The sequence below is a fragment of the Hemiscyllium ocellatum genome, chromosome 14 (assembly GCF_020745735.1).
Source record: "Hemiscyllium ocellatum isolate sHemOce1 chromosome 14, sHemOce1.pat.X.cur, whole genome shotgun sequence".
In the NCBI taxonomy this organism is placed as follows: domain Eukaryota; kingdom Metazoa; phylum Chordata; class Chondrichthyes; order Orectolobiformes; family Hemiscylliidae; genus Hemiscyllium; species Hemiscyllium ocellatum.
The window spans coordinates 48,331,278-48,343,443 of NC_083414.1; the positions used below are offsets into that span (position 1 = coordinate 48,331,278).

Below are 12,166 nucleotides of genomic sequence, written 5' to 3' on the forward strand. Positions count from 1 at the left end.
GCGAACGCTTGATTGGGTACATGGCTGAGGTCCAAAGATGACGACAGTACCATGGGTCCCCAGATATCCTTGCAGTGGTGAGTGCTGGCTTTTATGCCTAGTTTCAGAATATAGTGGGCTGGGCACCATAGGGCCATGATGCAGAAGTAATGAGGGAAGCTTAAGAATACAACGTGAGAAAACATTCTAGGCACCACAGAGGTAAAGCCACCACAAAACTTAGCAAAATTGACACTTGGCCAAATTTGGAATAAATTCATCATTAAGGGCAGCACAGTGGCTCAGTGGTTAGTGCTGCTGCCTCACAGCACTAGGTAGCTGAGTTCGATTCCAGACTCGGGTGACAGCCTGTGTAGAGTTTGCACATTCTCCCTGTGTCCGTTTTGGTTTGCTCCAATTCCTTGGAGTACTTCAATTTCCTCCTGCAGCCCAAAGATGTGAGGGTTAGATACATTGGCCATGCTAACTTACCTATAGTTTCCAGGATTGTGTCGGCTAGCTGGATTCGCCATGGGAAACGCAGGGTTACAGGGAGGTGGGTCTGGGTGGGATGCTTTCCAGAGGTTTGGTGTGGAATTGGTGGCTAAATGGCCTGCTTTCACATGGTAGGAATTCTAAGAGTTAGAAAGAATTGTCAACATTCTTCATTCCTCAACTTTTGCAAATGAAATGCAGAAGCAAGTTCCATCCCATCTCATCACCATCTTTCTCTTGCAAATTACACTGATTAGGATTAGTTCAGTAATGGCAGTCTGCGTCAACTTTATGCATACCTCCCTACCAGAGAGGGCAATGTATCAAAATGCACAGATCTTGCACTATATTACACTGCCAGATTTTCCATTATGCCCATTCTGCAAAGTGGGCTTCATAACCTTGCTGTTCAGTCATTCCTCAACAGCTTTCACACTCTACCACTGGATTCATGATCATCTCGTCATTTTTACCAGTAAAGTGGCTCGTTAGCTGCTTGAAAAGCGTTAATGGATCATTATTGTAGGTGCTTTGTGATTGACTGCTATTTTTGCTGTACTGCTAACTAAATTATATTTCATAAAACTGCTCTTTTAAAAATTGGCACATCTCCCATTTCAACAATGGATCATATAAAAACTACTTGAAATTCAAAGATTATTAAAATGAAAACACTGCAGTGTATTCGCGTTTATTCTCTTTTCTTTAAAACTGCAGAGAAAAATAAACGCATGGAATTATAGTTTTCTCTTTTGTTAAAAAAGATTTATGCCCTTCTCGCTGCTACTTATGGCTATTTGTATTTTGGAAAAGCACAAGTAGATGGATTAAAAGTGTCCAATTTTATTGAACACAATTTTTGTTAATGGAAGCAAAAATGCATAACCTATAATACACTTTTAACAATGAACCTTCAGCAATTATAAAGTAACTAGTAACTTACTGAACTGGTATGACGAGCAAAATATCCTCTGAATATCTTTAAGACAGAGGTGGGTAGATTCTTGGTAAACAAGGGGTGAAAGAATATTGAGGGCAAGTGAGAATATGGAGCCAAGGTTACGATCAGATCATTCAAGATCTTATTAAATGCTGGAGCACGCTGAAGAAGCCAAATGGCCAAATTTGCATGTTCTTGGATAAATAAAATGTACAGTTGGTTGTGGTATCGTTGGTGAGGGTTTGTAGCCTCTTCTTAACTATGCTTCAAAAGCACGGGATTTAAAACAGACCTGTTGGACGATAACTTGATGCTGTGCGACTTCTGATCTTACTGATCCCAATCCAACAGTGGCACCTCACATGCATACTAGCCTAACTTGTGTAGCCCAACCTGGCATTGATAATTCTAGCATGTAGCCTTCCCTGGAACACAAATCACAAAGCCTCTCGCAACAGAATAGAATTCAGAACACAAGATGAAGCAAATTATAGGATGAATTACAGAAAATCCAGAACACTTGATCACTGCATGCACAATTTTTTACAACATTGCTGAGTACATTCTTCAAACTTCTTCTTCCCCTATGATGTTCAACATGCACTTGTTAACTACAAGTATGTAATACAATTTCTAAGTTATAGTAGGGCAGTCCCAAATGTGCGATAGAATATTACAATGTAGAGAACGCATGCCTTTATACAAAATACTGAGAGTATCTGATAGCAGATCTGCACAACCTAAAAAAATCAGGCTTGAATATAGCTGTGAAGCATCAACACAACACACATATGGAAATAGAAATTTAGAAAGTTTATAAACGTCATATGCAAGAAATGTAAGGTATTCATCTCGAGAAATGTTCACAAGGATGTAGCAAGAAAGATTATACAAATGCAAATCACAGTCTTATGTAAATCACATAATATTAAAAGTATGGCAAACAAATATCCTGCAGGAAGAAACTCCAGAAGGACAAATCACCCTATTATCTGAATTTACACTGCGTGTCTATCAAAAGCAAAACTTACAGGAGACTGTCAGGCACAGACTATAACACACAGTGGTGTCTATCAACAACAAAATAAAATCACACTAAACAGAAGAAAGGAAAAACAGATTTACTATGTGAGGCTACAAATATGGGACGACTGTTGACACCACCTAACACTTGTCACATTATCTCTGATATATCATGTAAATTATATCAATGTGTCAATATATACAGATGGTATGTAACAAGTTTAAAAAAAAACATAAATAGAAAATACACTGTTCAAATTGGCATGAATTTCTCTCTTCATAGAAATATATTTTCCTTGGTTTGTTAATTCTAGTGAAAAAGTTGATATGTTCCCTTACTTTATTATTCATGGCAACACTCTTTTGATGATCTTTCTTCAACGTTTGGGATGGAAGCATTTTTGCTTCTAAACTCAGATTACAGAGGCTGACCTAATACACGTATATATGAAGAAATGTAAAGTTCACAATTTCCAACTGTCCCCACAAAAAGAAAATGACTGCCAGTGGATAGAATGGACACTGGGAAAGCCCAAATCAAAAACTAACTCAATAGTGTTTAATGGGACTGTTTTCTAATGAGTGCAAGTATATAAATTGTCCAGATTATCTTCATAAAAATGGCAGAGATATTGTCTGGACTATTTATCTAGCCATCTACTGTTGAGCACCTGATATATTAACTGCAGTAATACAGCCTGACACACAGGGTGTCTCTGAACAATATTGCACTTACTGCTATGAAACTTCAGGGTTCAGAAAGACAGTCACAGCAAGTGTAACTCAGATGGATCACCGATCAGGGTAAAGAAAGGATTCAGTGACAACACAGTTGGTCTCCAGCAGTTAGAAAGGAAAGAGAAGCTGAACCATTTGGCTCGGTGAGCCTGTCTGGCCATTTAGTAAGATCCTGATTGATTGGATTATGGCTTCAGCTCCACTTTGCTGCCTATCTTTCATAATACAGAACCTCAAGGTTATCACATAGGTGTCAAGTCAGAAAATAAGAGCTAACAGTGATTCCAGCAAAGGAGACTGATACAAGTGTGTGTTAGTTAAAAGGTACAAACCTTGGGTATCTCTTAAAGTTGGTCATCTGGTTAGCCAACCGTGTTTTTCATTTAGCCAGAGAGACACAGGACAAGGGGTCATAACAACAAGCAACACAACACACACCAAATAAAATTTGTTAAACACAATACTAAAGATAACATGAAATAAATTCACTCTTTGGATCTTGCAGATAATTTTCCTCTATCGTACAGAAAATAAGTCAACTGTTCAAAGGCAAACCCAAGGCTGCATAAGTAGCTCCATGCAACAGATTCAGAAATGTTGTGACTGTGTAGAGATTCAAAGACAACATATACAGTCTCACAACAATAAGTTTTCTGGAGGAACTGTGTAATCAGTGATTCACACAACTATGTCCCTAACTGGAATGGAAATTTGGCTGATTGCAATTGTGTGCCATAATATTTCTTGTGCTCAAATTTATTCAATTAGTTCTTTGTGAGGCATTTGTCAATGGCAGCATTATCTATTATGAAACTTACCGCTGCCAGTTTATACTCCATTACTGTTTTTTGCAAAACTGGTGTTCCCAGGTTTATCCAATTTCTTTTCTTTCATAGGATATGGGCATCGCTAGCATTTATTGCCATTCTTAATTGCCCAGCAGGCAGTTAGGAGTCAATCACTTTAGCTGTGGGTCTGGATTCACATGTAAGCTAGACCAGGTAAGGATGATAGATTTCCTTCTGTAAAGGACATTAGTGAACTAGATGAGTTTTTCCTAACAATTGGCAATAGATTGATTGCCATCGTCAGACACTTCATTCCAGATTTTTAAATTGAATTCAAACTTGGGCCCCAGAACATTACCTGGGTCTCTGGATTTACAGTCCAGTGATAGTACCACTAGGCCATTGTTTTTCTGGGATATGAGGGATGTAAGAGCTGTGCAGAGGTATCAGTGACTATGCCACAATGTTAAATGTATCTTTATAAAGTGCTCTAGATGCTTTACAGCCTCAAGAATGAAATTACCAGGTGTATTTTCTAAGCACCAGGCATTAAGGCATTTTTTTTGGGTTGCATATTTTTTGAAAATAGGTAAGTCTTTCCCATTTAGGAACATGATAGAATGGATGTAAAAGTGGCTACACGTACACAGTCAATGATACTCTTCACTTTGCAAAGGTCCTAATTAGTGGGCGGCACAGTGGCACAGTGGTTAGCACTGCTGCCTCACATCATCAGAAACCCAGGTTCAATTCCCGCCTCAGGCGACTCTCTATATGGAGTTTGCGCATTCTCCCAGTGTCTGTGTGGGTTTCCTCTGGGTGCTCCGGTTTCCTCCCATAATCCAAAAATATGCAGGTTAGATGAATTAGCCATACTAAATTGCCTGTAGTGTTAGGTGAAGGGGTAAATGTAGGGGAATGGGTCTAGGTGGGTTGCACTTCGGTGGGTTGGTTTGGACTGTTTCCACACTGTAAGTAATCTAATCTAATCTAGGAACACATTAGCTAACTGTGTTTGTGATACTCAAGTTTATTAAAATAGCCATTCACCAATATAGGGTTTAAGTTTTTGGCCGAACGAAGTGCCTGAATGAGGTAGATGGGTGAGATATCCTATAGATATTCTTAAAAGAGGCTTTGGAAAATCTTCTTCAGTCAGATAGCAATTCTCATCCAGTCTCACAACTGAACCTGATTGCAATAATCATTAGTTCATTGTAATGTCTAGTAGCTAATTGCATTACTATTGTCCCTAATATGTTCTTTTCTCTCCATGCCTGATGGTAATCCACAGAGATACTCAGCAATGGTGGCTTCTCGAGTTGCAGATCGGAAACTCCGTCTCCTTCATGAAGACAGTATTTTGAAAGAGAGTAATGCCTGCGAGGAATATTTTTCACATTGTTCAAATGTACAGATTTTTCATTAATAGGCGTTAATGAGTAATAATTTAACTTTCTTCTCATATTTTATAAAGTTTTGTGAATTTATTTTTGGATTGGTAGTCTGCTACTAATTTTGGATATCTATACTTTTTGTTAGAATCACAAATCAGAAATAAAAGCCCGCAGCAAAATAAAACATTACTTTTGATGTGGGATGTATCCATTATGTTTGAATTGCCTATTAAAACTTGTCTTCACTGATAAAGAGTGAGGTTAGGAACTAGCTAGTCACCTATAGATAAGGAAATGTGTCACATATAAGAATATGTGTCACATATGAATCAATATCTCTTTGGGAAATTGCAGAGAAAATACTTCAAAAATATATATCTTATCTCAAACATAAATCTGCCTGGCATATACATAAACTAGGGATTTAGAAACTGATTTTTGAGACTTAATGCCACTAACATTTGCAAAATATGATTACAGAAAGTCTAAACAGAGATGACAGACTTTCCTGTAAATTGAATGGCTGCATCTTATCGCTGTAGTCCTCTATCATGATGTTTAAAGACAACTAAGCAACTGGCTCCTTTTAACTGAACTGAAGAAAAAGTACCCCTTGCTCCAGCCCAGCCACAAATTTGTAGCTTCAAGTTACTGATGTGTTTCTGCCAAAAACATAAGAAGCAGTTTAAGGTTATTGTCTGCAGCTTATTACTGTAATAGATTAAGGCCAAGAATGGTAGATAAACTGATCACTTCCATAAGAAATGTCAAGCGATTGCCTTTTCTTTAAACATTTATATACGTGGTCTACAGCCCCACTAAAGTCAAGGTTCAGAGCACAGTACATTTCGCATAAATTATTTTCAGTCCTTAAGACTGAAAGCTCAACATTTTATTCTTCCTACAATAGTTACTCTTTTATAATCCAAAGTTGGCACCAGCTAACTGCAATTTGGAAACTTAGCTCCACCTAATCTTTATGAGGTGAATTTCACCAGAATTTCTCTCCATCATTTGCCTAATTCCAGCAGAAGGTCGAAATGAATTCCCAGCAAAAATTAATCAACTAACACTTTTAAATTTTCCGTTTCTTAGTTTCGATTGCAACACTCATAAGTCAGTACCAACACAAAAGTCAGATTAATTTGCCCTTAAGTGTTCCAGTTCTGCTGAATAAAAGGTAACATTGACTGTCTCTCCCTCTCTACAGAGACTTTCAGACCAGCTGAGTATTTCCAACACTTTCCTGCTTAGATTTCAGATGGCCAGCATCTGCATTATTTCACTCTAGTATCATCTTGATTAATGGTCACACTCCATTTTGAATGGACCTGCACAATATGCAGAGGTTATGTTATGCACAGCAAATCAATAAATGTCACAGTGCTCAGGATGTCAAGATTCAGATTGATCCCCTAATTCTATCAGTTCAACATTCTCCATATCATGGTTCCAGTACAAAGTGACAAAATGGTCAAGTAAGGGTTTTTTTTAGATACAAGTCCTTCCTTCACTTTCACAACCATTGACCGTTTAGTATGAAGGGATGAACTCTCTTATTCTCATGCGATGAACCTGGGCTTGCATTTTCTTTTGGGTCTATATACAGATAAATCTGTTTGTTTCACTGACTTCAAACGGATTTATACACACATTTAAGGACCATTTCTAGAAATGTCTCATCTTGAATTGAATTTTGCCCGTCAGGCAGATGTGTGCCAGCCAACATGAAGAGGCAGAAATTACGAACTTATCATGTATGCAAATATGGATCTGAAACATGGCCTATTGCTTTTTGGAAAATCTAAATCCAGTTTCAATGTAGTACTTTGTGGTCAGCAACTCATTTTTATTTTTATTTTCAACAGTTTCAACTTGCATGCCTATTAAATATGCATATTTTATTGAGTGTTTTAAACCACATAACTATTCTACTATTTGCATCAGTGGGACAGCATACAACTGTAGATATATTTGCACTTTGGCAATATAGCAAGTATGTTAAATGCTACGATTATCCATGGGTTAAATATCAAGATTACATGCATGCAGGTTAGTGATTGCTAGCAGCTTTATTTTATGCTTCTACGGCTCATATATATAAAAAGCTACGAAACTGCTTGCAATTTTTAATATCTTATGCAAGATAAAACAAGCTTTAAAGCTGTTTCATATGTCTCCAGAGATTGCAAGCTGACAGCAAAAGGTATTTACTATTGTTCTTCAAGGCATCTATTAACATTTTTTCTCATTTTTCTGATGTTAGAGGTCAACACATGCTTTGGTAATCAAAACACCAAAGAATCATTCTGTACATTTCTGATGGCATTTGTAGTCAAAAATGCTGCTTACCCAAATGTATGTAACTGACTATAACACATATGTTTAGAGGCAGCAGCAGTGTTTGAATTTCAAAAGTTTATTTTGGAAACCCAACAGATGAGTCACACAACCATGTGGCATTGTCATGCCTGCCAGTGGGAAAGAATGCTGTGGATATGTGTGCTGTGCAACACAGGATGAAATGTGTAAGCGAACTAAGGATTGTCCTTTGGGCTGTACAAATTACAGATTCATGGGCTAAGGGCATTAGTGCATCAGCACTCCAAACTGAAAACTAGTCAGATCTACTCAAGCCCCCAACTCACTCGTGGCCCCCAATGCAGTTGTGACAGCTGCAAGATTGTAACACTTAGAAAATAGTACAATAATAAAACGCTTCTTTACAAATTATTTGCAGTTTGGCTAATCCTCTAAAATTGCAACAAGAAGTTACCACTTGAAATGCTCCTTTGCTTGCTTTCTTCTATGATTTGCCTTAGCTGGGTTGTTAGCATTTAGCCTTGTACAATGGTGATGTGTTCCAATACAGAGGAAGGAATATGTAGCAGGTCATGAACTGTCCCTACTGCAATTGCACCTCATGTCACAAATGATCACGACTGTGAAGAAGATACATTACCTATAGCCAAAAGTGGCTGAATCAATCACACTGGTGGAAGAAAAAGATGTAAATGCAAAAATTCCTAAATGAAACTGTCTGATTTTAGAAAATACAAACTATGTTAATGATAACAGAGACTGAGCAGAATTCAAGCTGTCTTTGTGTTTCCTCCATAGCACCAGTAACAATAGGGGGTCATGTGACACTGCATCCCATCATTGAGTCATTAATAGTTGTGCTGGAGTAATTACACTTATGGTTCTTTTCCCTCTAGCAAATTTCTGAAATAAGATGGTGGAAATTATGATACCACTGATAAATATTAATAAGTGAACTTTTAATTTTTGCCACAATATTCAAAATGTGAAACAACCAGCTAATTCTCTAGTGGCTTACAACACATTTGCCCTGGGGCTTATTGCTTTATATACTTAAAAAGTTTTAAAGAAATTAAATTTTAATATCTAATTAGTGAAAGATTCAATGTGGAGCAAAGGCTATGGGTACGGAGGACTTTACAGACTGAAGGCATTTGTTGATCTTACCTGTAAAGCAGCATTAAGAGGTGATCCATATGCAAGGCTGGTCTGTATATTTTTTATAATAGAAGGGTTGCTGTGTATAAGGAAACAAAAAGGTTAGTAATATCCACAATTCATTTTGGATAAGTAACTGATGTACTGTAGGTATTAGTGTATTAGGTTCCATTCTTCTAACAGAGAAAAAATACTTTTATAATGGTCTCAAAATTGAAAGAAGCTCTTTAACTGACACTGCCAATTTTTTAACCAATTAATTTGAATTTAAAGTTGCAGTAATGGTTGTGGTTCCATTTAAAGCACAATTTATATTTAAAAAAAGCTTTTAAATATCTTTTAAACTAAACTGCAAACTATATTTATTTATTAACTTATTTGGATATCATTCAGCAAATGGATTCGTCTCTGTAGATCTTTGATGTAGACAGAGAACAAAAACATAATCCTATTTAATCCCTATATAATTTGATTCAAAGAAATGTGCCAGGAGTAAAGTGGCATTCTATCCAAATGCATACAATTCAAAGTAAAAGTAGCTGCTTATGTAATGTTAGCAAGAATTCCTGCTGATATTGTTCAAAGATATGACTCACACAAACAATGTACAGTTTCTACATTTTGCAACTATTCAGAAAAAAAAGTTTGGAGATGAATGATGTTAGTTTTAACAGCCCGGAGTGTAAAGCTGCTGGACACCTTTTTATTGAGTGCAAAGGATTCATGCTGAAGCCCACCTTGTTATCTTGACCTTGTGCCAAACAAATTAAGGAGATTAAGGAGAGCGTTAGATTAACCAAGCTTATAAAAGTGAAATGAGAAAAGTTACACAAAATGAGAAAGAATACTGCTAGATACAGGTATTAAGCAGGTAAAGTTTTGCAAGATGACTGGCAGAAAATAAATGCAATATGGATAGTAGATAAATGCTAGAATTGGGATGTTAAGATTAAGATTGTGTGGAATTGGGTAGGCTAATTTATTGTAATACTATCCATCATCATTGATTCATTAGAAGTTTGCTAAGGTGCAATGATCAAAGAAAACCTGACTTGTTTGGAGGAATTTGTGCTGATATAGATCTGAAATATATACTTTCACAATGCACAAATGAATCTTCCATGACATTACTCATGATCAGTTAGGAAAAATGCTGTTTTTTTTAAATTTCAGGTATTTTATATCATAGAATATCTTCAAGTGGATATTATCAGTCCTTTGTTCATGAGATAATGGCAAAGATAGGTTATAAAATGGTGCGGAAGACATCAGGTAACACACCAAACAATTTCCTTTCCTGTGCTATTTTGATAATGTGGGAAGGTCTGTAGACTTGTTACTTACTCAGAGTCCAATCGAGCCACTTTCACAGTCAGGAGAAGACTCCTTTTTGGGTACTCTATATCCAAAAGAGGTGCCATCTGGGGTCAAGGGCTGCTCCACATCACTGGCACTGAGTGCTATCAGCAGCTCCATTTTATCATTTATCTGTCTTTGAGTGACAGCCAATGTGTCCTCAACCGGCAGCTGCAGCCCAGCTCTGGCCACCCGTGTTGCCGAGTTTCCAGCCTGCTGATTGAGCTCCTTGAAAGCACCTCCCAGCAAGAGTTTGCAAGGATGTTGGAACTGGAGGCTCTGTCATTCAATGACAGGAGTTGTGTGGAGGAAATGCTGTATGCATGGACAAGACAAATTATCCCTCCACTGCAATGTCCTCATTGACTTGGGTTTCTATTTTTTTTAATTGCATTGATATCCTGAGAACAACTTCATTTTTGAGGTACACTCATGCTCTCTTTCTGACCGTCCAGCATCCTCCTCTCCTGGCAAGGCTGCCAACTGTTGTTATCTCTAGGCTCTAGGTTTGGGACATCAAGCTCAGGTACCTGCACATTTCATCCTTCATGAGAATGCACACACAGAAGCAACTGGTCAGACTATCACCTTCAGGAATACTGTACTGGAGGGCAGACTTCTGTTCATATCTAGAAATGGTATTCTTTCCTTAGAAGTCATGATATTTCACCAGATATTGCAGATTGCAAGTATCTACCAGGCATCTAGCAGCCCTAGAGTGGTGAATTGCATTGGAGTTTGGAAATTTGTCAGGCCAAAGATAGGGGAATTTAGGTAATAATGGATGTAGCTCAAGCTTGATAACGTTGTGTAAAGAAGTAGAAAATGGAAGCATTTTGGTGGAGGTGCAGAAATTTTTCAGGCATGAAGCTGTTGTGGTATTTAGAAGTAGAGAAGTTCTGAAGCCTCAAAATACAAAGTGAGAAGAGGGTTCTGAGACATGGCAGAAGCAAGAGATGGAAGAATGACTCTCATCTGGGAACAATGATGTTCATACACATGCCCTCAATTAACTATACCGTAAACTAAGCAGCATTGGGTATGCAGACCAATACCTAATTATCAGCTGCAATATAGAGACTAAGCAGCTGATTCAGGGCCTTCTTTGTCTAATTGGTGTATCATGCAGTGAATTTACTACTGAGCCAGAATTACAACTTCAAAAAAATGAATACAGATAAAAATGGTCAGATAATAAGAAGCCTCTCTTCAAGTTTGAAACAATTAGATTATCACAACAGTCTCATTTGTAATTGACTGGTCACAAAACATTTTTATGTTCATAGTTGAAATATGTGCAGAGGCAGAGTATTTTTTCACTGTTTGGAATGGACTGATTGTACATAATAAAGATTTAAAAATATTAAAGAGAAGGTTCATGTTATCATCTTACTCTAATCATCTTTTCAAATAAGAATTTATTCCTTGGTCACCATCAATTTATATCACATCCTAGATCCCCCTGCCTACCTTTATTTAGACCTTCTGCTACAGTGACCACATTACTCACCCAGCAGTGAGTGTGTTGTGGAATCTTACAGATATATAACGAAATGTAATAGTAGATCTTCCATTAACAGTTTGTCTTCCTTCAAAGTGAAGTCCTCCACTATCCTACACAGCTTCAGCAATAGCTGGATTAGAATTGGTGTAACTGACAATAAATGTTACTGCATCCTGGAGGAGTACACTTGATTAGGACTTCAATATTTTAAATGCCAGATTATTCCAGGATTCAATCTTTCCGCAATTTCTCCCTTTCTCCTGACCAGCTGTTCTGGAAATAAGCACTAATGCATTGAATGATATGTAGTTGCATGGGGCAAACAGCTGAAAAACATTATTTCCCACAGTATGTTAAAACTTTGATCGGAAATTGTTATTTATAATCTGCTCTTTATTGCAATGAAATTAATGAATTTGTACAGAATTTATTTTAAGACTTACAGTTCTAATGTACAAAGTTGCGT

The 12,166-nt window shown here is 37.3% G+C and overlaps 1 protein-coding gene across 14 annotated transcripts in view; it reads right to left on the reverse strand.

Annotated features, from left to right (window-relative positions):
- foxp1b (forkhead box P1b) overlaps positions 1-12,166 on the reverse strand; it is a 489,011-nt gene that overhangs the window by 30,012 nt on the left and 446,833 nt on the right. For all 14 annotated transcript variants that reach the window (XM_060835708.1, XM_060835701.1, XM_060835700.1 and 11 more), the window contains one exon: positions 8,850-8,919. In XM_060835708.1, the coding sequence (XP_060691691.1) occupies positions 8,850-8,919 (70 nt within the window). The remainder of the gene's footprint in view (positions 1-8,849; positions 8,920-12,166) is intronic.